This window comes from Saccopteryx leptura, chromosome 4 (genome assembly GCF_036850995.1).
Source record: "Saccopteryx leptura isolate mSacLep1 chromosome 4, mSacLep1_pri_phased_curated, whole genome shotgun sequence".
NCBI classification, from domain to species: Eukaryota; Metazoa; Chordata; class Mammalia; order Chiroptera; family Emballonuridae; genus Saccopteryx; species Saccopteryx leptura.
This window is the reverse complement of record NC_089506.1, coordinates 187,251,503-187,278,656: the sequence shown is the minus strand read 5'-3', so window position 1 is coordinate 187,278,656 and position 27,154 is coordinate 187,251,503. Positions and strand designations below refer to the sequence as shown.

General features: G+C 41.6%; 1 protein-coding gene across 7 annotated transcripts; it reads right to left on the bottom strand.

Annotated features, from left to right (window-relative positions):
* Window positions 1–1,504: 1,504 nt before the first annotated feature.
* Window positions 1,505–22,916, bottom strand: ZKSCAN5 (zinc finger with KRAB and SCAN domains 5). Of its 7 annotated transcripts, none has more exons than XM_066382159.1 (7): window positions 22,277–22,916; window positions 21,480–22,000; window positions 17,333–17,471; window positions 13,783–13,865; window positions 13,369–13,504; window positions 5,970–6,578; window positions 1,505–3,826 (listed from the first exon to the last, which is right to left on the bottom strand). In XM_066382159.1, the coding sequence occupies exons 2-7, from the start codon at window positions 21,891–21,893 to the stop codon at window positions 2,721–2,723; spliced, it is 2,487 nt and encodes an 828-aa protein (XP_066238256.1). In that variant the 5' UTR covers window positions 21,894–22,000; window positions 22,277–22,916; the 3' UTR covers window positions 1,505–2,720. The 7 variants fall into 7 exon arrangements, with proteins under 7 accessions (XP_066238256.1, XP_066238257.1, XP_066238259.1 ...); XM_066382160.1 differs by having other exon boundaries at window positions 13,369–13,501; XM_066382162.1 differs by lacking the exons at window positions 21,480–22,000; window positions 22,277–22,916 and adding an exon at window positions 21,188–21,304.
* Between the last annotated feature and the right edge of the window lie 4,238 nt (window positions 22,917–27,154).

Below are 27,154 nucleotides of genomic sequence, written 5' to 3'. Positions count from 1 at the left end.
TTCAAATGCTAGTTCTGCCACAGACAGCCATGTGACTTTGGGCAAGTGAATGAAATATTCTGAACCACAGTTTTTACCAACTTTAAAAATGAGTGCTGATAAGTGAAACCACCTCATAATGTTGGGAAGATTGAGACACTCCACATAAAACACTTAGCAAGTTTTTTTCCCCCGTATTTTTCTGTAGAAGCGGGGAGGCAGTCAGACTCCCACATGCGCCTAACCAGGATCCACCTGGCATGCCCACCAGGGGACATTGCTCAGCCCCTCTGGACCCTTGCTCCACTGCAATCGGAGCCATTCTAGCACCTGAGGCAGAGGCCATGGAGCCATCCTCAACGTCCTGGCCAACTTTGCTCCTATGGATGAAGCCTTGGCTGCGGGAGGGGAAGAGAGAGATAGAGGAAGGAGAAGGGGAAGGGTGGAGAAGCAGATGGACACTTCTCCTGTGTGCCCTGACCAGGAATCGAACCCAGGACTTCCACATGCTGGGCCAACGCTCTACCGCTGAGCCAACCGGCCAGGGCTACACTTAGCAAGTTTAGAACATGATAAATGCTCAATAAACCTTAACACTAGGCTTTACTGAAGTTGTTATTCTCAAGTCTTATGTCTGATCTTTAGCTCTGTGTTTCTATTTACAAGAGTCAAGAGTCTCCTTAATGCTCCTAAGGACTTTTGACACTCACACTTTGCATTTAATGGTTACTTGTTCTGAGTGTGTCATTTTCTCTTCAAGGAATCAGTGACTTTCAGAAATTCCATAATCTTTGTATTTTTTTTTTCACTCAACCTTGCCCAAGCCAGAACATCCCTTTCCACATGTATACCATCCCAGTTCACCACAGTGAATGCCTCACAATTGAACCACCACCACATGCCAGGGGCTACCAATACTTCACCCACCTTCAGTGAGAGGTTCCTCACTGCCTCATGGTCAGGGGCCAACTCCACAATTTATTCTTACAGTCCGCTTCCTAGGAGAGCTCACAACACCCAGTACCTTACATCAGGTTCCCTAAAGCAGAACCTGAGAGGGATTCAGCCACATGATTGGAAAAATCTTTGTAAGAGGGGATGAAACAGGATAAAGGGGACAAGTCTGAATGTAGTTTCAAGGTCTGGCCTCAGCCTGACCCACACAGGGTGGTTTGGGGAGAACAAAATACACTACAGCTTTTCCCTACTTTAGATAAGTGAAGCAAGCTTTTGTACCCCCGTATCAGTCAGTCACCAGTTGGAGTGGGAAGTGGCTAACCCCTGGGTGCACCAGCTGAGGGTAAGTCTCGAGTCTCTGGAGAGGGGAACAGCTGTGAGCACTTAGCAGCCAGAACTCTGAGCAGCTTAGCGGGCAGGTGTGCTAGCTTGGTCAAGAGAATCTGGACAGGATACAAGTGCGCAACACAAACAACCGACAAGTTTTCATTGGGTATTTATTGTATCCTAGGCAGTCAGCGGAAGCAGGACTTCAGCAACGCCCAAAAGCTTTTTGTCTTTCTTTAGCAAACAAACTCAGGTTAACCTTTTTCTCCACATCATCTTTCCCCAACTCCTACCCAGACTTCTGATTAGGCAGGCCTAACCAGACCATGACCTCCCTGCTCCTGATTACTGTTAATGTTCAATCCAGCTGCAATGCAAACTGAAACTCATTCTACACGCCATTATTCTATGGGGGAGATCTACCTACAGAGAAACTGAGAATTAGTGTACATAACTGACTGGACTATGATCCCTAATTCAAGTTGGTCCAATTCCTTCTGTGAATATAGCTGCCCTCACTCTTGTGGGTAACAGAAAAAGAAAAAAAAAAAGAGTGCACCACCTGGCCTATTTGGCCTGTCTTCTCTTTATTCCTCTACGGTCCTGTTCCCTTCTCCTCAAAATGTGACCAACTAACACAGTTTCTCCTGAATTGACAAACTAATTCCTCTTTCTAATACAGCGGTTCTCAACCTGTGGGTCGCGACCCTGGCGGGGGTCGAACGACCAAAACACAGGGGTCGCCTAAAGCCATCGGAACCGCTGTTCTAATAGCTAACCTGATGTTAGCAGAATCAAAACAAAACAAAAAAGGAGTTTCACGGAGAAGTTGTAGATTGCACAGGACAATAAGGAACATATACCATTCGACCTCTGAACCCCAATTTTGCCAAAATAGAAATATCTCAAGTCAATTTTTTTTCAAAGAGTTTAATGCTTATGATGGGAACAATGACTGGAGCCTTCTATTGGCCGAGATAATCACCTCTAGGAAAGGTTCATTGCCCAGGTACCAAAACAGGTATCATGCTGAAGAGTTCTTTCTTTACCTGTTCTCTTTCCTGAATAGATAAGCTGTTACAAGCCAGAAACTAAAAATAAAGCTTATTTCTACTGTTTGATGAAGCTTTTCCCAGTGTCACTGTTCTAAGATTCAAATGAAGAGTAAGTGCCATCTGAGGGCTTTCCTTCACCCATCCTACCCATGGGTTCTTTTGTCTACATTCTCAAGCATGAAGGTGCTAATGAAAGCATTTCTCTGTGGGAAAAGCAAAGATTATGTATTTCTTGTTCTCCAGTGTTCCTAAATTCTAACTGAAGGATTTAGACATATCTGTAGGTTTGATGGTTATGCTGGAGAAATTGCTTGAAGTTGTTACTAGATTCATTACAGGAGTGGGGTTTCTCTTCAGGAAGGCATCTCTAAATCGAATAAGAGCTGTGTGCAACAGAAACAGCTATACACTTAAGGTAGTTATGGAATCTGTCCTCTCGTGACTTCTCAGATGTTTGAAGAGACTACAACTCCAAGTGAAACTCATTCCACATTCTTTACATTGAAAGGGTTTCTCACCAGTGTGGATTCTCTGATGTTGATTAAGATGCGCCTTCAGAGTAAAGCCTCTGCCACATTCATTACACTGATGGGATTTCATGTTGGAATAGGGTTTTTGACGTTGCTTTATGTGGGAACACTGGCCAACATTTTCTCTACATATATCACATTTACAGGTTTTCTCTACAGTATGAGTTCTATAATGCTGAATAAGGTCAGAACTAAAATTAAAGGCTTTGCCACATATATCACACTTATAAGGCTGCTCTTGTAACTCAATCTTCTTATCTTCAATCACTGTTAAATTCCAACTATATGCTTCCTCGCAAATGCCATTTTTTTCATTTTTCTGACCCATGTGGAGCACTTGATGTTCAATGAGGCTAACGTACTGAAAAAAGATTTCTCCACATTCATGGCACTGATGGGATTTCTCTCTAGAGTGAAGTCTAAGATGCCCAGCCAGGTGTGAACGCCTCCCAAAGCCTTTCCCACACTCATTACATTTAAAGGGTCTCTCTCCACTGTGCACACTCTGATGCTGAACAAGATGGGACCTCACTCTAAATGCTTTCCCACATAAATGACAGGTATAGGGTTTTTCACCAGTATGGACTCGCTGATGTTGAGTTAGGTGCACGCGTTGATTATAGCTTTTCCCACACTCATCACACCTAAATGGTTTCTCCCCAGTATGTATTCGCTGATGTTGAATAAGATGGGCACTCTGAATAAAGCTTTTTCCACATTCATTACATTTATGTGGTCTCTCTCCTGTGGATTTTTTGTTGACATATGTGACTTCATTGAAATTTATCCTCTTTGAAGAGGGTTGTCCTAGTATCTCTTTCATGGGAATTCCCTGCTTTCTATCCAACTTGTCTTCTCCAAAATCTTGAACTTGAGAAGCATTTTTTTGTATCCTTCCAGATAGTTCCGTGTCTGCTTCAGAAAATTCTGAAATTTTCTTAACATTCAATTTTGTATTTTTACTTCTTTTGTCACTACCTGAAAAAATAGAGAAAATGCAAATGTCATTAGTTCTTTTACAGAAGAAAAACACACTGTCAGGAAAAAAGGATAATCAAATGAAAATATGATGTAATAGGAGTAACAAAGGGGGATGATGTATGTACTTGCTGCCAACAGAAATGAACAGAACATTTTGGTACTGCTCCAGTGAAAAGAACAGGACAAAGAAGGAGCTTACTTAGAAGGGGGATAAGAATGACTGAGATTAGGCAATCACAAGGATCAGCAAAACACTTTCATTATATGAGAAGAAGAGATAGGAATTCTGAAATGGGAGAGGAGGTAAAAATGTGGAAGGTAATGGTCCCAACATGAGGTAGGCAGACAGGATGAGATAGAACAAAAATACATAATTAGATGGCAAGAACTGACAAAAACTGGAAGAAGGGAAAACAAAGGGTTATAAAGGGGCTATGGAGTTGGAAGAAAACCTTATTAGGAGCCAAAAAAAAGGAGAAACAGCCAGTATAAAATCCTGTTAGAAGGGTAGCTGATACATCAATCTCTGTTCTCTCCACCCTTAGCTACACTCTAGTTTCAGTTTCCCTCCCACAGCACCTGATACATCTCCTCCGGAAATGCTCATCACCTTTAATGACTGCTACACCCACCAGACCATCAGCTCCACAAGGGCATGAACTGCATCTGTTCTGATTACTCCTGTATCACAGCACCCAGCACTAGAGGCTCTCAATAATATGGCTAGATGAGCACACAAAGTATCCCTCCTTTGATTAAAGAAAAAGGGGGGGGGGGGAATAAGTATTAACCAGAAAACTAGTCATGAGAACAACAGCAGGGAAGATATAAAAGAAAAAACATTATTTTCCAAGTCCAGAGTCCTATAGGATGGATTTCCCCAATGAGACCGTCTCCAAGTAGAATGGGATAGAACCGGCTGAGGAGATAGATCAGCTCAACCCAGAACTTTCAAAATAATATGAACTACATAAACTTCTATTGTATGACAGAAGAGGTAGCAGTGGCTGTTAAAGTGAGTGACCAGTAGCTGGGCTTGGGGACATCAAAGGCATAATTTAAAAATAAATGCTTTAGCCTGTCATAGAGTTTTTCTGAAGAATGTTAATAAGAGCCTTTAAATTCACAGCAGTTTACAATAATCTCATCCTTATGTAGTTCACTTAAACAGATAAGAAAATAAGTAAACAAATAGGAAAATTACTCAACTATATTCAAAACCAAATTAATGAAAAATAAAAACAGCAAAGAATTCTCTTCTGCTTATGCAATCTGTTAAAAAAAAATGTTTTGCTAACCCTGGAAGAAAATTTAGTACAACTGATAACTCTTTTATGTGTGCAATTGTTTTAAAAAGCAAGTTAGCAATATGTATCAGAGCCATACAGATGTTTTTGGCCTTTCATCCACTGATCACACTCTGGGCATCTATTATAAGAAAATAATCCTAAAAACAGAAAAAGCATAAGAACAGTTATCAGGACAAAAATGAAAATTTTAGAAATTCAACTGGGGAAGAGCTGAGTAAATTATGATGTCCCCACACAATGGCAGATTATAAAAATAACAAACAGGAGGGCCAAGTGACACTGGAAAATGTGTATGTCTAATATTTATTTGCACCCCATGGATACAACTATATAAAAATAAGCTTATGAAAGAGGATAGAAAGAAATACACTATATAGTAATAGTTCTATTAGCTAGGATGGTGGGATCACGGGTGATCTTTTTCCTCTCAATTTCTTTCCTCCAAACTTCCTATCATTTTTAAATAATATAAGTGAAATAACTAAATTGGAAAATGTTGGAAAAGAGGAAGAAGCAAGTAAGAGACCAACATCTCCTCATTTACTACAACAGAAACTCAATACATAATGTCTGAAACTGACGAGGAAAGCAGTAGCAGAATTATTTAAAATAAGGAATTACAAGAAAAAAGATGAAAGCAGAGGGAAAGAGAAGTTGTGGAGATGGGGAGAGGGCATAGGGTTTTACCTATTAATTTGACAAAGTATAAATAATAATAGACTATAATCTTTGCCCCTTCCCATTGCTCCCATTATCACAACCCATCTGTTCTAAGCTATCAAAATTTTTTTGCCTCCATTTAGTCTCCAATGTAAATTCTTCACACCTACATCTTTGGGATTTCTCTCTGAAGTGTCGCTTCAGGTGCTCAATCAGATGGGAGTGGCGACCAAAGTTTTTACCACATTCGGTACATCCATAGGGTTTCTCTCCACTGTGCACACTGTGATGCTGGACAAGGTGGGAGCTCACACGGAAGGCTTTTCCACACACCTGGCATTTATAGGGTTTCTCACCAGTGTGGACTCGCTGATGCTGAGTAAGGTGCACACGCTGATTATAGCTTTTCCCACATTCACCACACTTAAACGGTTTTTCTCCGGTGTGGATTCGCCGATGTTGAATAAAGTTTGAAGCTTGAAGGAAAAATTTGCCGCAATCATTACATTTGTGACCTCTCTCGGCATTTGTGTTTTGCTTATGGTTAATGTCCGTGATAGCACCAAGATCTCTTTTTTGGGAAGGGTTCTGCCTTGATGTCCCCACACTGGGGTTTACCTGCCACCTTTCTACCATGCCATGAAGGTCACTAACTTCTACAAACTCTTGACTTTGGGGAACATTTCTTTCAGTGTTTCCCGATGTCATCCAGTGCGAGTTGGCTTCATCAGAAATCTGCTTTACTATGAGTTCCATATTGTCATTCCTGGACTCATAATCTGAAATAATAGAGGAAAAATGGAAAATTTAGCTATATTTCCTGCATTAGGAGAAAAAAATTTACTTAGGGGCCCTGGCCGGTTGGCTCAGCGGTAGAGCGTCGGCCTGGTGTGCAGGAGTCCTGGGTTCGATTCCTAGCCAGGGGACACAGGAGAGGCGCCCATCTGCTTCTCCATCCCTCCCCCTCTCTTTCGTCTCTGTCTCTCTCTTCCCCTCCCGCAGCTGACGCTCCATTGGAGCAAAGTTGGCCCGGGTGGTGAGGATGGCTCTGTGGCCTCTGCCTCAGGCGCTAGAATGGCTCTGGTTGCAACAGAGCGACGCCCCAGAGGGGCAGAGCATTGCCCCCTGGTGGGCATGTCGGGTGGATCCCAGTTGGGCGCATGCAGGAGTCTGTCTGACTGCCTCCCCGTTTCCAGCTTCGGAAAAATGAAAAAAAAAAAAATTACTTAGGAATATAAAATAATAATAAAAGACAACGGGCATATGACTTTGTAAAAGTCATTTTAACAACTTCATGTGCTCATGTTGGGGTTAAGCATATTTAATCAGGAGACAGGTTAAGGAAGAAAGAGCTGGCAAGAATGGTTCAAACCAATGAGGCTGGTCATTCTATTTAATGAAGATGATATCTTCTTGGTATGTTAGAGCAGTGGTCCCCAACCTTTTTTGGGCCACGGACCGGTTTAATGTCAGAAAATATTTTCATGGACCGGCCTTTAGGGTGGGACGGATAAATGTATCATGTGACTGAGACAAGCGTCAAGAGTGAGTCTTAGACGGATGTAACAGAGGGAATCTGGTCTTTTTTTTTTTTTTTTTGTATTTTTCCGTAGTTGGAAATGGGAGGGCAGTCAGACAGACTCCCGCATGCGCCCGACCAGGATCCACCCAGCATGCCCACCAGGGGGCGATGCTCTGCCCATCTTGGGGTGTCGCTCTGCCACAATCAGAGCCATTCTAGCGCCTAAGGCAGAGGCCACAGAGCCATCCTCAGCACCCGGGCAAACTTTGCTCCAGTGGAGCCTTGGCTGCAGGAGGGAAAGAGAGAGACAGAGAGAAAGGAGAGGGGGAGGGGTGGAGAAGCAGATGGGTGCTTCTCCTGTGTGCCCTGGCTGGGAATCGAACCCGGGACTCCTGCACGCCAGGCCAACGCTCTACCACTGAGCCAACCAGCCAGGGCCCGAATCTGGTCATTTTTTAAAAATAAAGCATCGTTCAGACTTAAATATAAATAAAGTGGAAATAATGTAAGTTATTTATTCTTTCTCTGCAGACCGGTACCAAATGGCCCACGGACTGGTACCAGTCTGCAGCCTGGGGGTTGGGGACCACTATGTTAGAGTACCCAATTATGAATAATTGAATATTAACTTTTTGTGTGTGTGACAGAGACAGAGAGAGGGACACACAAGGACAGATAGGCAGGAAAGGAGAGAGATGAGAAGCATCAATTCTTTGTTGCAGCTCTTAGTCTCCTTAGTTGTTCATTGATTGCTTTCTCATGTGTGCCTTGACCTGGGGGTGGTGGGGGAAGCCTGCAGCACAGAGAGTGACCCCTTGCTCAAGCCAGCAACCTTGGGCTCACATCAGTGACCTTGGGCTTCAAGCCAGCGACCTTTGGGCTCAGGCCAGTGACCATGGGGTCATGTCTATGATCCCACGCTCAAGCCAGAAACCCCAACTCAAGCTGGTGAGCCCATGCTCAAGCCAGATGAGCCCGTGCTCAAGTCGGCGACCTCGGAGTTTCAGACCTGGATCCTCTGCATCCCAGTCTGATGATCTATCCACTGAGCCATTGCCTGGTCAGGCTGATTATTAACTATTCTTTTTTATTATTATTATTCATTTTAGAGAGGAGAGGGAGAGACAGAGAGAGAGAAGGGGGGAGGAAATGGAAGCATCAACTCCCATATGTGCCTTGACCAGGCAAGCCCAGGGTTTCGAACCGGCGACCTCAGCATTTCCAGGTCGACGCTTTATCCACTGCACGACCACAGGTCAGGCAATATTAACTATTCTTAATCACATCTGATATTGAGTTATGCAGCTAACCCAGGTTTAACCTTCCTCTTCCCGTCCAGTCAGAGCTTAGAGAAGAAAGAGGATCTTTCTAGCTTCTTTAATCCCCAAAGAATCTCAGTTTGGTATGAATTAGTCTAAAATAAAAAAGGCATTTTTTCCATACCTAGAAAAGACATACTATTGTCAAGAGCTAAATTAACACTCAGTAGCCACTGATGAATATAGAGGTTTAAGATACTGCTGCTATCAGTTTCCTATGTAACTATATGAGCAACATATGTTTTACTCAAAACACATTTAATATGGTTTGCAAAGACAAATAACAAAAACAAGGAATAATATTTTTTAAATGCTAGAGAGACAGGAGAGACAGATCATGGCCTATTGAGAACTTTCTAATAAATTTTTTTGGGAAAAGAAAAGTTGTTTTCTAGCATTACATAATACTATAATAAGCACTAACATTTGCTGAGTATGTATACAGACTAGGCACTATGCCTTTAAGGAATTTATAATTTTATGGCATTTAACCCTTACTGACTCTTTGAGGTAGATACTATTACTATCCTTTTTTATATATATAGTGAGAAGTATAATTCTTGTACCATGAAGACAATTTTGATTCAGCTTCTATTTTTACTAATTCTCTACCTAAAAACACATTTTAATAGTCAAATAGAAAAAAACATAAACAAAAAACTCCATCACAAAACCAGACTTTTTACATGTTTTTTCCTCCTCCACTTAACTAGGCTGGTAATCTCAGCTATCAAAATTTTTTCCCTCTTTTATTCACACTACTTATGCTCATACATTTATTATTATTAGAAGTCTCTTCTGGCCCTGGCCAGTGACTCAGTGGATTGAGTGTCAGCCTGGCATATGGATGTCCCAGGGTCATTCCCAGTCAGGGCACACAGGAAAAGTGACCATCTGTTTCTCCCCACCTCCTCCTCCCTGTTCTCTCCCTCTTCCCCTCCCAGAGCCCACTGTGGCTCGACTGGTTCAAGCATGGCCCCGGGCCCTGAGAATAGCTCTGTTGGAATGTATCAGCCTCAGGCACTAAAATAGCTCAGTACTCAAGTGTTGGCCCCAGACAAGGTTGCATGCGGGAGTCTGCCTCACTATCTCCCCTCCTCCCACCTAAAAAAAAGTCTCCCACTCAACAAGTCAAACTCCTAGCTTTATTTTTGGCAGGTGCATTTAAAAAAATCATACTAGTCCAATGTACCTCTTTGGGGCTATTAACAATTGCCCTTTTCTAGAAAAAGCAATTATACAGGTTGTTACACCAGCAGGCTTACAGATTTGCTTTTATTCTCCTTCCACGCCTCTTTTCCAGGTGCATGACAAGCTTTCTCTTGGCTCTCCTGGTTTATTTGTATATTTGACAGATAACTCTGTAGTGGAATAACACATTGCATGGCCTTGGATGGGAACATAGCCAACAAGAAAAGAATGTTTTGCCAAGAAAATTGTTTTGTGACTTGAAGGCGGGTCACTGAAACAGGTCTATGTGATTGAAGGCAGTTGCTAGGCTTTTCTCAGTAAAACATTTTCATAAGATTTCTGACTTTCCAAGGTTATCCCTTGAGATAAGGAGAGAAATGTTGTGAGAACCATAGAAGCAATAGCAATTAATGCCTTCTGATATTATGTTGTTACTAAACTATCTTGCAGGTGCACTCCATGTATCTTTAAGTAAAAGTTACACTTGATTTTATGCCAATTTCTCATTAAACAAGCTTTTTGAAGTCTTGTGAATAAAATTAGGACACAGCGTGAACTCAGGGCCATTTGCCTGAGCGAGTGGTGGTCCTTTGCTAGTCCTTGATGATTTCGTCTGCTGATCTCTCTCTCTGCGCCCCCGACTCACAACAACATAACTCAATAGCTCAATTGAACTCACAGCTCAATGCTATGCCCAGCTGCTGAGTAATAGAGTATAAGTGTGTGTGTAAGTGTGTGAGTGTGTATATAAGGGAGTTACAAAAATACCTAATTAGGCAGATTTGGCGCTTTATAAATTCACACTCTTCGACCTCACTAGTGCCCTATTTGGAATTCGATGTTTCTAAGGTTTGCTGGTTTCCTGATTTTTCTAAGGTTTGCTAGTTTCCCACTCATTTTTCTCAGCAGCTACATTAAGATACTTCCATCATGATCTCCAACATAGATCACTGTACTTAAAAATAGAATTTTGCTCAAACTTATATATGTGCACATAAAGTAAGTTTAGAGATACAATCAAGAAATTGATAATAGTCACCAGCTCTGTGAGAAACTAGGAGACTGAGGATCAGGGGTAGAAGACTCAATTTTCACTTCAAGCTCATTTATACTATTTGAATATCTTTTACTATATACATGCATGACCTTTTTTTTTTTTTTACAGGGACAGAGAGAGAGTCAGAGAGAGGGATAGATAGGGACAGACAGACAGGAATGGAGAGAGATGAGAAGCATTAATCATCAGTTTTTCGTTGTGACACCTTAGTTGTTCATTGATTACTTTCTCATATGTGCCTTGACTGAGGGCCTTCAGCAGACCAAGTAACTCCTTGCTGGAGCCAGCAATCTTGGGTCCAAGCTGGTGAGCTTTTTGCTCAAGCCAGATGAGCCCGCGCTCAAGCTGGCGACCTTATGGTCTAGAACCTGGGTCCTTCCGCATCCCAGTCCGACGCTCTATCCACTGCGCTATACATGCATGACCTTTTTAAAACCAAAATTCTCCACTGCACTTACACATCTACTCCACCACCTACCAATCACCTACTCACTCTCCACAGGTGGCTCTGTATCCTGTATTTCAAGAAGGTCAAAGCTATCTAGTCAGGAACTCCTTCAACATCCTATAACAACTTCAGACTCGCTGGCAGCCTTATTCTCTCATTCTCCCCGTCTCTCTCCCTAGCCAAGGTCAATCCTTTCCCCTGTAACCTAGATCTCACCCTGCCATCCTATTTTCCAGGGACCTCCCAACAACAATCATATGCTCTTCCTTGCCCCAACAATTCATACTCACTCTTTACCAGTTCTTTTCCAGTAGCAATTAAGTATGATTAGAACTTCTCCCACTAAAAAAAAAAAACCATACTAAAATAATCCATCCATCATGTTCTTGAAAGTTTATCTACAAGAACTTTCTCAAATTTCTTCTCTTTTGCGATCTTCAGTGAAATTGCCTGTTGTTCCCAAATGTCCTAGTCACTCCATGGAAACAGCTATTTCCAAGATTCATTTATTTACTGTTTAAAATCTCGTTTCTAAATCTATTGACTTTTTTTAAAATCTTGACCTTTTTTGATACTGTCAGGAACCTGCAGGCATAAAAATAATCTAATATGGCTATGGAAGTTAAGGAGGCAGAAAGCACTGGATGTGCTCTTAATGGAGAAGAGTATACTGAAGTTGTAAAACCGATGTAATAAACAGATGGATAATAAGAAGAAAAAATCAGAAAGAATTTAAAACTTCTTGGAGGATGGTATAGAAAAGAACAGTGCCAATAACCTAAACTCTGAAACCCATCAATACCGATACTGTAATTGGAAAAGATAAAACACTAATAGACTCAAATTCAACAAGTGAGGTAATTGAATTTAATTAAAAAGAGAATTTAAAAATTGCATAAAATATAATACTTACACTACATAAATAATTCCTTAAGAGGAAAGGCCACTAGATCTCAACAGATAAACAAGAAAGGGGCATGTACAATTAAGTCAATGAAAAGGAAATAAAATAAATAAATAAATAAATAAAAATAAAAATATATATATATAACAAAAGAATTGAAACTTTAAAAAAAAAAGGGCAGGAATCAGTTTTACACTTTTATATAAAAGCCTGTGAATTAAACAATCGCTTACAACATAAACCAGTATAATATTTTTCAAAAGAAACCTGGCATTATCTATGTATTTCATCCAAAGTCTACCAGTGTGCCTGATATATGGTGGTTTTTTTCAAAGAATTAATTCAAAAGAAGCTAAAAGTTATAAGCTCCAAAACGTTTGCCACAGTGCTAACATTTTTATAATTGCTCCAGACAGCACAATCAAATATTAGTTTCTAGGCTCATAAATTAGAAATAGTTGCAAAATCTCATTTGGGGCACAAAATTCAAGAAGGGATATTGACAAACAACAAAAATAAAAAACAAAAGAATTTTTTAAAAGATTAAAAAAAGAAGGAAAAGAAGAAGAAGGGATATGACATGTAGAATGTAGATGCCAACAGGGTAAACATCATAAAATTAGGTCAGTGATCTGACAATGGTAAGAGAGTGAACAACTAGCCATCCATACATTACAAGAAAGGAAAATAATGAATGCCATTAAGATAGTGTAATAACCGCTACAATAAAGTTATTCAGCAAAGTCAGGTGCTTTTACAAATGAGAGTTATTCAGTTAAGAATTATTCAATCTGTCAAGGAACAGAATACAATAATTACTACAAATCTACTAGAATCTAAACCTGCTAGTTTTAAGATCTTTCATTTTAAACTGGTACATGATAGTATTTGCAAATACTGTCCCCCAAGCATTATCAGTCTTCAGTCATACCCTTATTATGATGGAAATAATCAGAATAAGCTGAATAAGCAGGGTTGATTTACTCTTTCACAGAAAAAAGTAAGCTAAGTCACAGCAATTAAAACATACATGCATTTATTTATAAGATGTACTAGAAATATTCTTTGTAAGAATATTTCTTAACAAAATTAAGATGTCCTAATCAATGCAGACAAAGTAAGTCTTACCCATGGAGGTAATACTCTCATAATTCTCCTTCCTGCCATCCCTATAGAGAGACTTCTGGGACTGGTCCAAATGTTCCCATTCCTCCAGGATGAAGGAAACAGCTACATCAGCCATATCTTCAATTTTCACCAACTTCTGAAACATGAGATCTCCACTAAATTCCCATTCCCTGTGTTCAAACTTGGAGTGAGGGAAAGAACTGCAAACATTAAGGAAAGAGATAGGAGGGACTACGCTTCAAAGAGGATGATGAGTGCTGGGCAGAATGGAAAAAGCCATTAAATTATAAACCCAAGGTGGGCCTGGTCTGCAGTTAAAGAAACAGAACTACTGATAAAGATTCAAGATCCAGGCAGCTACTTCTCCAAGAATAGACATGGGTCCTGACTGCAGGCACAGGGACGCCAGCTCACCTGGGACCCAGCTGAAAGAAGTGAGGTTGTCAGCTCCTGGCTGTCCTTCAAGGGAAGGGAAGAAACTTGGAGAGCAGGAAGGGCTGAAGGGGGAGAAAAAGAGGTGTCAGTGAGAATATCTTTACTTGGTTCCCATTGCCATCATATTCCACTTCTGGTCAAGAATCTACAATGGTGTCCTGCCACCTCAAAGCCAAATTCTTCTGCTTGAATCTCAAGACCCTTGACATCTGGTCCCTCCCATATTTACCTTATATTCACCTCTCCACCCAAAAAACTAGACTCCCTGCTTTGGTCAGGCTAATCCCTGCTGCTGACTTCAGACTGTGCCATTCCCCTAAGGACGCACTCCACCCTGCTGAGATCGAACCTAATCATCTCAAAGAATAACCAGAGCTCCACAGCTTCCCAAGATCTGAAGCACTACCTAGAGCCCAGGGCTTCTCAAGCTTTAATGTGCAAACAAATCCCCTGTGGGTCTTGGTATAGGGCAGATTCTGGCTTAGTAGGTCTGGGGCAGTCCTCACATTTGCATTTCTAACAAGCTCCCAGGTGCTGTTGGTCCTGCTGCTCTTTGGGACACACTGATTAGCAAGGCCTTAGTCAACAGGCCCTTCAAGAAATTACTGTGGTTGGTTTATAGTCAGCTACTCAGTATATATTATTAAATCTACTCTGTGTTTTATAGGAATAGGCAGGTAAAACAATTCTTGCCTTCCAAAACTTCACTAACAGGGAGGACAAACATGTAAGCCTTACTTTCAGAATACAGGAAATGACGAATACTATACTTGAAGTTCACCCTGTAGGAACACAGAGGCAGGGGCACCTACAGAGTGGAGTGTGGAAGGTGGGAGCATCAGGAAAGCCTTTCCACAGGGAGTAGGGGTGGGTGCGGCAAGGGTCAGGCTGCTTTGCAGGTGGAGTAACGTGCGATGTCTAGAGGGCCTGACTTCTAGATGCTGGGGACTGTTGGGCCCTCTGCTGTCACCTCTGCTTGTTATTTGTCAAGATTCATGGAGCATCTAGACATCCAGATTTCAATGTCTACGTGTGACCGAACATGAACAAATAACCCAACAAATTAAAGAAAAAAAATAACAAAAAACAAAAAAATAAATAAGCCAACAGTTTGGCCCCTGTTATGGTTTCCTCTGTCCTGGACATGTATGTGTATATGCAGCTTCTTCGTGTCCAAGGACTAGGAAGTAATGAGCAACGACACAGAAAGGAGATAATGGTTATGGATCAAAGACAGAAACAGAGACAAGTCCGAAACCGGAAGTGTGCCTAGGACTTGAACAAAGGGATGAATGAAGTCTATACTCAAACAGTAATTTCAAGTGTAGACTACATTCCATTTATAATTGGAATTATTAAATATTTACATTCTAAATAATTCTACTTACTTTTTGAAGTTCCTGTGAAATCGTTGTTTCTTTCGCTTTTAAGTAAATGATTTTGCCCCTCCTCTCAAGCTCAAATCAGTCTCTGAGGCAGAAAACTAGCCTTCAGTGCTATCAAAGGCATGAGGGAAGCAGCCGCCCCCAGTGTATATAAAAAATATATAGTAATTTCGTTGGAATAAAGAAACTGGCGAGGGTCTAACTAACAGGGCAGAGAAGGGAAGCAGCACCTAGGAACAGAGAGTAACCTGATCTAATGCGCTTCAGAAAGTAGAGGGAAGGTGACATGATTTAAGGAGGCCAGAATTCTGCAGATGAGAGCACTTGGTGGTAAAGTAAAGGCAGGTTAGCTCAGAATGAGGTAAACGTATATAGATTTAGAAGGTTAAAATCCCAGCTCTGTCACTTTATAACTTTGTGATTTGAACAAATTACCGGTAGTTAACCGTTTTAGGCCTTAACTTTTTTTTTTTCAAAGAGATTTGTATCAGATTTTTAAACTTTTATTGATTGATTGATTTTAGAGAGAGATAGAGAGAAACATCAATTTGTTGTTCCACTTATTTATGCATTCATTGGTTGATTTTTGTATGTGCCCTAATCAGGGATCAAACCTACAACCCTGGCATATCAGTATGACACTAAGCAACTGAACACCCAGCAACTCAGCCATTTTTATCACCTGAGGCTGATGCGCTCCAACAGAGCTATTCTCAGCGCCCAGGCCACACTCGAACCAATCGAGCCACTGGCTATGGGGAAGAGGGAGAGAAGGGGAAGAGGGAGAGAAGAGGAAGAGAGAAGGGGAAGAGAAAGAAAAGAAGATAGCCGCTTCTCCAGTGGGCCCTGACCGGGAACCGAATCCGGGACATCCATACCCCGGGTTAATACTCTATCCACTGAGCCACCAACCACGGCCAAAATTTTAATTCTTATTGTTTTTATTAGCCCTTAATTCTTTTGTATATTATACATAAAATGACTTAACAATAAAAAAAATAAAAAGATCCACTGGCCCCAGATGGTAACAATAAAGACTGTTTTCCCTGGTTCACTGAAGGTTAAATGAATTCCTACAAGTAAAGCTTAAAACAGGTCCTGACACATAGTAAGCACCACAGAAGTGTCGCTGCTGCTCTGCTGCTTTTATCATTATTACCACAGTGAAAGGAAGGCTGGAAAAGTTGAAAGCCTTGCACATGTTAATGAAAGACCTAACCACCCAGGGGAACCTAGCAGAAAGCCAGGGGCTGAACAGGAAACAGAGGTTCATAATTTCTAATCCATAATTCTGAAATACCAAAGCTCTAAATACCAAATACAATTTTTTCTATGAAGTTAGACAGTGAACTAATTTGACAACATAATCTGACCAGAACATATGTGAAGCTATTCAAAGTTTTTATTTAATCCACCAATGTAAATATACATACATTTCACTGCCGAAATAGTAATGTGTGTGATTATAGAATACCACCTAAAATCCTGTTGCTACTGTAATATATGGTATATAAATCATATTACCTTACTAAATTTGAAAAATTCTGAATTCTAAAATATGTCTGATAGCAAGAGTTCTTGATTAGAGATTACAGATTTCTGTGCATATATCATAAATAAGATACTCAGCCATTCACTTTTCTTCCTTGATATATATAATGCAGACTAATAAAATAGCTAGAGGGAGGGAACAAGAGAGAGAGAGAACAGATGTTCTAAAGGTCATGGGGAAGCACTAAATAAGACGTTAAGGTGAATAAGCAGCCAGAACTGAATGCAATCAGGAGCAGACAGCTTTTTTTACATAAGCATTAAGACAACAAAATCTGTGAGGTGGAGTTGGAACACTCTTGAAAAAAATTTGGTACTTTTGTAGATATTTTAACAGTACCCATAAAGTTGTCATCATCTGCACTATAGCTTTTGAATAGAACTGTGGTCCAGTTTCCAGACATCCTATTAGCTGACCTCTCTGAACACCAGGGACTCAATTCCAGGTCCCCAGACCTTCCTGACTTCCAGATCCTGCTGATTGCAGAGACGCTGCCCAGCCCAAAGTCTCTCTCTTACAGACACTGCTTGCCCACGTGGCCAGCACGCCGACTCGCTAGCCACATCTGTTTCACTAAATCACAAATCCTCACCATTTTCCTCCAGAAGATGAGGCTTCTGTGGCTCTTGTTCAGGCTGGGGGTCCAGAGACAGGAGCTGGTGACTGAAGGACTCCTGCAGAGCTCCTGGTGGCACCATCTTCTGAGAAAGGGCTTCAGGACACGCCACAATCTAACAACCACAACCACACCAATCAGTACATTACCAGGAAGGCTATTAAGAATCAGGTAAATTCACATTATTTCATTCATCCCTTTACCAAATATTTAACGTGTGTCTATAATGAGACAGGCACTGATTATACAGCAGCTTAAAAAACATGGTTTATGTCTACTTGAAGAAGAGCTCCATTATATATTTCAACACAAAAATAAATATGTAATTACAAACTATGTCATATGTTAGAAAGGAAAAGAAAGAACCATGAGACAGATGAGACCTACTTGAGATTGGGTGGCAATTAAAGACTTTTCTGAGGAAGTGTCACTTAAGTAAACACCTAAAGGGAGCTAGCCAGGAGAAAAGCAAGAAGTGTCAAAGGCAGAAAGAGCAATTTAAGCAAAGACTCTCAGGCAGAGAGCAGGTGTTTGGTGCAGCCAAGGAATCTCAGGAAGCCCAGCGTGGTCAAGTCTAGCGAAGGGAAGCAGAGGTAAGAAAGGACTCAGGAAGTCACACTCGGTTCTTCAGCAGACCAGCACCAAGACTGGAGCTAGTTCATGTCTAGTGTGCCACAGTCCTCTATCTTCCTGATCTTGGCTCTTGCTCAGCCCTAGGGTATACTCAATTACTCTGCCAATCCAGTCTCTGGAATCGGCCTGTTCTGGAAGGAATTAGCTCAGCAGCCACCTAGCAGGTAATAAGATCCTGCACTGAGATAGAATCGCCATCCCCCTTTCCCCTCCCTTATGGTTTCAAAACACTTTAGATTTTAATCCTCCTCACCCTCCTAGTACTGGCAAATGTGGCACAGGAGTTACATTAAGAGGCAGCTGCAAAGACAGCTGTGGCATATATTCGGTATGGAAGTTTGAGTTCTTGTGGATCTGCTCAGAACTTGAGTTAAGATGATGCCAAGTATGTCAAAGGGCATCACGAGCATCAAAGAACCAAAGCAGCCCTTGACGTTCCCGGTGACTAAGACAGAGAAACCAAAGAGGAAAGAGTAAGTCTAAAGCCTGGGAAAAGGTCTGCAGAGACAACACCAACCTGGAGATAAAGTTGAAGAAAATGTCAGGGACCCAGGAGGCAGCAGGCATAAAGGCAAAGTGCACTGTGGAGGCCCATGGGAAACCTCCTCTCTGGGCCTCAAATCCTGACTACCACTAAGAAATGATTTTTCTCTGTGTCCCTTCCAAAGATGGCTGCATATCACACAGCAAAAAGTAAATGTGTAATACCTACTGGAAGTCCTCTATTAAAAAATGCTTTTTGTTTTAAATTATTCTTTTGAATATTTATTACTAAAAAGAAAAAAAGAAAAAGATTGTCCATTAAAGTTCCAAATTAGGTTTTAAAAAATAATAACTACGCCTGACCAAGCAGTGGCACAGTGGATAGAGCTTTGGCCTGGGATGCGGGGAACCCAGGTTCCATGCCCCAAGGTCACTAGTTTGAGTCCAGTCTCACTAGCTTGAGTGCGGGATCACTTGCTTGAACATAGGATCACAGATGTGACCCCATGGTCAATGGTCACTGGTTTGAAGCACCAGGTCACTGGCTTGAGCAGGGTGGGGGTGGGGTAGGTGTTGCTGGCTTGGCTGGAGTTCCCCGGTCAGGGTGCATGTGAGTCAATAGTCAATGAGCAACTAAGGTGCTGCAATGAAGAATTGGTGCTTCTCATCTCTCTCCCTTCCTGTCTGTCTCTCTGTCCCTCTCTCTGTCTGTCTCTATTGCTGAAAAATAATAATAATAACTAGATATCAACTTGAACCATTTATTACCTTGTGATCTGAAAGAAGCAACAGAAAGGTTCGGACATTCCCATCTTCAGGACAATCATTCAGGAGAGCTTCAGGGTCTGGCTGTGGGTCAGCAGCAACTCTCTCTGCTGCCCACTTGCCTCATGGAATGAACTAAACCAGCTGAAGGGCCTGAGGATGTTCTGGAATGTTGAAGAATCCCTTACCCAGAGGTGAATAGTGAGACTGGTACCTTACAATGAACTGCAATAGCTCTGAAGAATGAGAGAAATACTCTAACTAGCTCTTGTAGACCTATTATCCCATGAGTTGTTTCTTTGCTATAAAGAGAAAATTAAAGTTTAAGAGACTGTGAGTCTAGACAAAGGTTCAGTAAATTCTTACCGTCAAACTGATGGATTATTATTTATAAATCAAGTTTGATGAAGTGATCACTGTCTACAGTGGTTCAACTTTTAAGTTAAGGGAAAAACTTACTTTGTAGATAATATAAAATAAAAACTTTAAAGAGACTGTGAGTCTAGCAACAACAGTAAGGTAGAAGGTCAGGTTACAAATGAGTAAGAAAGTATAAGAAGATATTAACAACATAAAGGTATTGATTCTGCCCAGACTAACACATGATTTAATGCAATCCCAACAAAAACAACAGGATTTTTGGGGTAGTGAAAACTAAATAAGTAATTCTAAAGGCCATAAGGACAAAGAAAATACTGAAAAGTTAACGGAAGAAGGAAGGGTAACCCTATCATGTACAAAAGCACTTCATAGACCTTAAATAATTAGAACACGGATACATGAACAATGAGTTCAATAAAATATATAGAATAAAAAAAATCACAAAAGAACCCAAATACATGCAGAAATTTGGTATGTAATAAAGATGGCATCTTAATCAGAGAGGAAAAAGATGGATTATAAGTTGCTGGGGCAACTGGATAGATATCTGAAAAAAAATAAAGTTGTAATCATACCAAACACCTTAAAACAAAATGAATTCCAGCCAGACCTATCATTTAAAAGTGTAACAAAAAAGTACAGAGAGAAGAAACTATGAGAAAAGTCTCTTGTAATACTGTAGTGGAGAAGGTATTTCTAAATATGACACAAATCTCAAAAAATATAAAAGATTTACACTGATTGCGTAAAAATAAAACACCCAAAGCAAAAATCTCCATAAACAAAGACAAACAACAATGTGGAAAAACAACACTTGCAATTCAATGACAAGACACAGTCCTTACTTTTTTTTCAGTCCTTATTTCTTCTAGTAAGTAAACTACATAAACAGATAATTCACAAAAAAAAGGGGGTATAATTATAGCCCTTTAAAATATGTACTGTGGTCAAACCCATAAGAAAAATGCATTAAAATTGCACAGAATTGGAATACTGCAACTTTCATATTGGCAATCATCAAAAAGTTGAATAACATTGTATTATCAGACTGTAGGGAAAAAATGAATTCCATACATTGCTGCTGTTGGAAATATAAACTGGTATAACCTCTATGAGGGGCAATTTATCAACAGCTGTCAAAATTACAAATGCATATGGCCTCTGAGCCAACAATTGTACCTCTCAGCATTCATTCTACAATTAATGATGTAAAGACTATTTATTGCAGCAAAGTTGATTACAGTAAAAGTCAGAAGCAATCTAAAGGAACAACTTAAATGACCCTCTAGCAGTTCAATTATGGTACATAATACAATTGATGGAATATAATGCAGTTTCAAAGTGAGGTTGTTCTATTTACACTGACATGAAACAAACCAAGGTATAAGAAAAAAAGCAAGAGGCAGAAGTACGCAGTGATTTTAAAACGTGTTTTTTCAAGCATGTCATATACACATATGCTTATATGTACGAAGTATATCCCCTGTAAGGATATACATCTTTCATGTAAATGGTTATCTCTAGTGAGAACTAGGCAGTTGGGGAATTAGGGGTGGGAAGGAAACTTACTTTTCATTATAACCTTATGTACCTTTTGAATTTTGTATCATGTCACTCAAAAAAAATAAATACAATAATTATAAAAATAAATAAAATCGCTGATTGTCTTCTCCAGGTTAACACACTGAATACTGCTTCTCTTTGCTGGAATGGCAGGAAATCTCCACAGTGTACCTAATCCCAGGAGAACAAAAGAATATGAATGAAGCACCAGAGTGCTAAAGACCTCGCTCCTGCTCAGCAGCTCCTTAACTCTCTTCCTCTCCTTCCTCATTGCTCTAATGTCTTCTCTTCTACTCACCTGTTGTCTGCGCTCCTCTAGTTCCCGCTGTATATTTTCTACCACAGCCACAGCCTCTTCTCCACTTTCTGGATGATGTTCTCTCACCCAGGTCTGGAACTCCTCAGGAAGGATGGTCAGGAACTGCTCCAGCACCAGCAGCTCCAGGATCTGCTCCTTGGTGTGCAACTCGGGTCTCAGCCACTCACAGCAGAGCACCCGGAGCTGGCTGAGTGCCTCCCGGGGGCCTGATGCCTCATGGTACTGGAAGTGCTTGAAGCGCTGGTAAAAAGTCTCAAACACTGGTGGATTGTACTCCTGCATCCAGGTGCAGTCTTCTTCTTCCACCTTCACTATAAGAAGGTCTTCTTGCTCTTGTGAAGTCTCAGCTGGAGGATCCAAGTCTATAACTTCCCCAGATTCTGTCATTATCATTCCAAACTCAGAGGGATGTCTCTCCGGGTTAACTGTTTTACACTGATCAAATCTGTTTTCTGTTCTTTAAGATCTTCTGAAGGACACTTTCAATAGTGTGCAACCTACTGATATATTGGAAATCATTATTAGCAAAGAGATGACAAAAAAAGTCATTCAAGATAAAGACGACCGCTCAACAGAGTAATTTAAAATAGAAATTATATTATAAAAGTATAAAAATATTAACTACAAGGCAGCTGTCACTCCATCCATATTAACAAGGAGTATTCCAAACATTTAGAAAATGTATATGAGAGCCATAAAAATCTGACAACAGGCCCAACCAACACAATTTTATTGGTGAACATTAAACTTCATATAAATAATAGGACAAAACTTACTAACTAGTCCAGACGCAGTCGCTCCTGCTCTCTACCATAAGTCAAACTTAAGTAAGATCAGGGGTCAAAAACATTACAATGGTCAAAAGTGGTCCTGTCCTTCAAGCCACAAAAACATGACTGACCAACGGGAGACTTCATCGTCAGGGCAATAAATACGGATTTGGACCTGGATTTCTCAGAATCGACCCTGACCCCAAACACAAGGAGACCGGCCCGGTCAAGGTAAAGGACAGGACCCCCGTCTGAAGTCCATTCCCTTTCCTCAAGGCTCCAGCCTCGGGGAGCGCTCCTGGAAGACCAAGGTCCCGCAATCAAAGCTGGGAAAATAGGTTTCTTCTCACAAGCCGAGAGAAAACCAAAGCCGTCACTTCGCAACACTTCCCCGCCGGAAGTAAGCCAAGCTTTCCCTGTCCAACAGGGTGAGCCATAAATCCCACCCCCGAGAGGACTTCCGAGTCCTCTCTAGGAATCCCGGAGGTCCTCGCCTCGCTGCAGGCGAGAAAGGCCCGTCGCAGGTGCCCATCGGTCGGGAAACGGGATGCCAGCCTGGGAGCCAGTCCTTTATGTCTCTAAACCGGGCGTCGAACGCCCTCCGAACCTAAGGGACAGCGTCACAAGAGCCCCGGAGCAAACGGAACCCAACCCAACCCCCAAAGCCATTTATACAGCTCGGGCTCCCCTTTCCTTGGAGTGCGGCAGGGGCGGGGCCTTAGGTGTCCCGAGCGGTTGTTAAGGCAACAGTTGCTAGTAACCTATTTGCCGTGAGACTTGCACTCCTCCATCCTCAACGCTCTGCGCCCCAAATCGAAGTAGCCCACAGCCCTTCCTTCTCTTTAATTTTGAACCCTTCAGTTTTTCATATAAATCTCACCCCTTCCCGCACCCCGTCTCAAGACACACCCATCTCTGTGACCTCACGAAGTCGAAACCTCCAACGTCAAACTCGCGCGTTGAGGTAGGCAGCGACGACACGAACTACATCTCCCAGGAAGCCCAGCGGGCCTATCAGAATGCGGGAAAGGAGAGCGTGATTCCTCCGGCGCCTACCGCTGGAAGGCGGTGTGTGGCCAAGTCCCTTTTCTTCCTGTTTGGCGCTCTAGGGGAGTGTTGTATTTTGGGCTACTTCAGTCAACGGGATCCCATTCTTAATAATTTCTCTTTTTTTGTGTGTGATGAGAGAGAGAGGCAGAGAGAGGGAAGGTACGGATAGGGACAGACAGGAAGGGAGAGAGATGAGAAGCAAAGGTGGATTAATGTCGGTTGAGGCCCCAGGCGCAGAATATACTGGAACCCTTAAAAAAAAGAGGGAAAATAAAAATACATGTTAACCATATTTTTTAAATAAATAAGAAAATATTATGTACTATTAATGTTAAAATTGCTCATATGAAACCAAATAGTGTCATTTAAAGAAAGTGTAAAGGTGGGGTTTTGCGGGGCTCTTCAGAAGTGGGGGCCCACAGTTAAATCCTCTTCTGATGAGAAGCATGGATTCTTCCTTGGGGCGCTTCAGTTGTTCACTGATTGCTTTGTCACATGTGCCTTGAGGGGCCGGGGGGGGGGGGGGGGGATGCTACAGCAGAGCGAGTAACCCCTTGCTCAAGCCAGCGACCTTGGGCTTCAAGCCCAGTGACCTTTATGCTCAAGCCAGTGACCCTGGGGTCATGTTTATGATCTAATGCTCAAGCCAGCGACAACCCCCCTCCCCGTGCTCAAGCCGGTAAGCCCATGCTCAAGCTAGCAACCTAGGGATTTATGGAACCTGGGTCCTCCAAGTCCCAGTCTGATGCTCCACCACCTAGTTAGGCGATTTCTCATTTTTGTATCCGTTTACAGTGCTGTTCAAAAGGCAAGACAAGTCCCTATCGCCACTCTTCTACATCACCAAAATTAGGTTCACTTACTTCACTCTGAATCAGAAGGCACACATCCTTGGATAGTTATTTTTTAGTGTATGGGAAGAATTTTCAACAATCAGGGATGGGGTTTAAGACTGACTTGCTAGCAATGTAGTCTGTCTTATGAGAATGAAGAAATACATTCTCTTCTCTAGAGAGACCTTTAGCTGGAGAGGCTTAAATTGAAACTGTGGCATATTTGGTTCATTGTAGTATTTTTATGGTTTCACTTTTTACATTTAATACTTTGCATAGTTTCACTTTGAAACATTGGGTCCCTTGATCTGTTCAAAATTATCTTAGTGTATGGTGTGAAGTATGGATCCAACTTTTTTTTCCCAAATCACTACCCAGTTCCCCATTGATTTGTGACGCTACCTTTATCATGTACTAAATCCCCATATGTTTTGTGATCTATCTAGATTTTCTGTTATGTTTCAATTATCTATTTGTACGTGGATGTGATAATATATGTTTTAATTTACTGAGGATTGATAATCGGTTTAATATCTCTTAGATTGAATGCTCCCAATTGTGTTTCTTTTTCAAGGTAGCCTTGCTTTTTTTTTATTATTATTATTATTTTTTTAAATTTTTAGTGAGAGGAGGTGGTGGCAGGGACAGACTCCCACATGCTCCCTGACCTAGATCCAGCCGGAAAGCCCACTAGGGGGCAATGCTCTGCCCATCTGGGTTGTCCTTGCTCCGCTGCAACTGGAACCATTTTTTTTTAGCACAGGGGTTGGGAACCTATGGCTCGCAAGCCAGATGTGGCTCTTTTGATGGCTGCATCTGGCTCACAGACAAATCTTTAATAAAAAAATAATAACGTTAAAAATATAAAACATTCTCATGCATTACAATCCATTCGTTTCCTACTGCTCATGTTCATGGTTGTGGGTGGCTGGAACCAGTCACAGCTGTCCTCTGGGACAACACCAAATTTTTATTGGATAATGCGTAATGTACACGGGTCATTGTATGGCTCTCATGGAATTACTTTTTTTTTTTTTAAAAAAAAGGACTTTATTTAATCCATTGTTTTAGAGAGAGAGAGAGAAAGAGAGAAAAGGGGGAGGAGCAGGAAGCATCAACTCCCATATGTGCCTTGACCAGGCAAGCCCGGGGTTTTGAACCAGCAACCTCAGCATTCCAGGTCAATGCTTTATCCACTGCTCCACCACAGGTCAGGCTGGAATTACATTTTAAAATATGTGGCGTTCATGGCTCTCTCAGCCAAAAAGATTCCCGACCCCTGTATACTACCTGAAGCTGAGGCCATGGAGCCATCCTCAGCACCCAGGGCCAACTTGCTCCATTGAGTCATGGCTGCAGGGGAGGAGGAGAAGGAAGAGAAAGAGAGAGAAGCAAGAGAGGGAGGGGAGGAGAAGCAGATGAGTGCTTCTCTTGTGTGCCCTGGCTGTGAATCAAACCCAGGACATCCACACACCCGACTGATGCTCTACCACTGAGCCAACCAGCCAGGGCTTCTTTATTTTTTTCCAAATTAACATTAGAATAAGTTTCTCTAATTCCAGAATTAAATCTGTACTGAGATCATTTTTCATTTAGAATAATCTAGGGAGAATTGACATCCCTACAAAGTTGATTTTTCTATCCAAGAATATGGTATGGTATGTCTTTCCATATGTGGGGGGAAAAGCCTAATTTGGGATCTTTTAGGAGCATTTTAAATATTTTTATATAGGTTTTGCACATATTTTGCTATATTCTAAGTATCATCCTTTTTGTTAATATTGTGAATTTGGTTGGTCTAGATTTAAAAGTATATCTGTTAGCTTTTGTTGCATAAAAAAACACCCCCAAGCTCTGGCTGGTTGGCTCAGTGGTAGAGCGTCGGTCTGGCGTGCAGGAGTCCTGGGTTCGATTCCCGGACAGGGCACACAGGAGAAGCACCAATCTGCTTCTCCACCCCTCCCCTTCTCTTTCCTCTCTGCCTCTCTCTTCCCCTCCCACAGCCAAGGCTCCACTGGAGCAAAGTTGGCCTGGGCGCTGAGGATGGTTCTGTGGCCTCTGCCTCAGGCGCTAGAATGGCTCTGATTGCAGCAGAGCGACGCCCCAAGATGGGCAGAGAATCGCTCCCTGGTGGGCATGCCAGGTGGATCTCAGTCGGGTGCATGCGGGAGTCTGTCTGACTACCTCCCTGTTTCCAGCTTCGGAAAAATACCAAAAAAAAAAACCCCAAAAACCAAACAAAAAACCACCTCCAAACTTACTGACTTAAAAAACAAGTCACGGAGGATGACGTCAGAGTAATGGCGGGGTAGGAAGCGATACCGATAAATCTCCCCCAAAACTCAACAAGATCTTCAACCAGAAACAGAAAAACCTATACTTGGAGCTTCCAGATGCTTCGCAATACACCCAAAGGTATGATTGAGTGAAAAATTGGCTAAATATATAACCAAACCCCGAAGGAAATAGGGAGTAAGAAATGCTCCGCCTTCCTCACTAACCTAAACAGGGCGGCTTTCTCTGGTAACTGTGAATATAGAAACTGAGGCGGGCAAAGGGGGTGAATACATCCAGGCCGCGAAACAAACGGCCGAACCAGGCTGTGGCACGGAGATCCAAGCCGAGGAAAATCCTGAAAGAGAGGAACTTTCAGCCACGCATACTATACCCATCAAAGCTATCCTTCAAATATGAAGGAGAAATAAAAACATTCACAGATACAGAAAAGATGAGGGAATTTATCATCAGAAAACCCCCACTCCAGGAATTACTAAAGGGGGTTCTCCAATCAATACAAAGAACAAAAAAAAAACAGAGCCACAAGTAAAAGCTCCAAGAAGAACACAATAAAACCAAATTTAAACTGTGACAACAACAAAAAGAAAGAGGGGGAGAAGATGGAGATTAACAGTAGCAAAGGACGATGGAGTGCAAAAGTACTCACAAAATAGTTTGCTACAATGAACAGGGTAGGGACCCTTTTCATTATTCAAAGGTAACC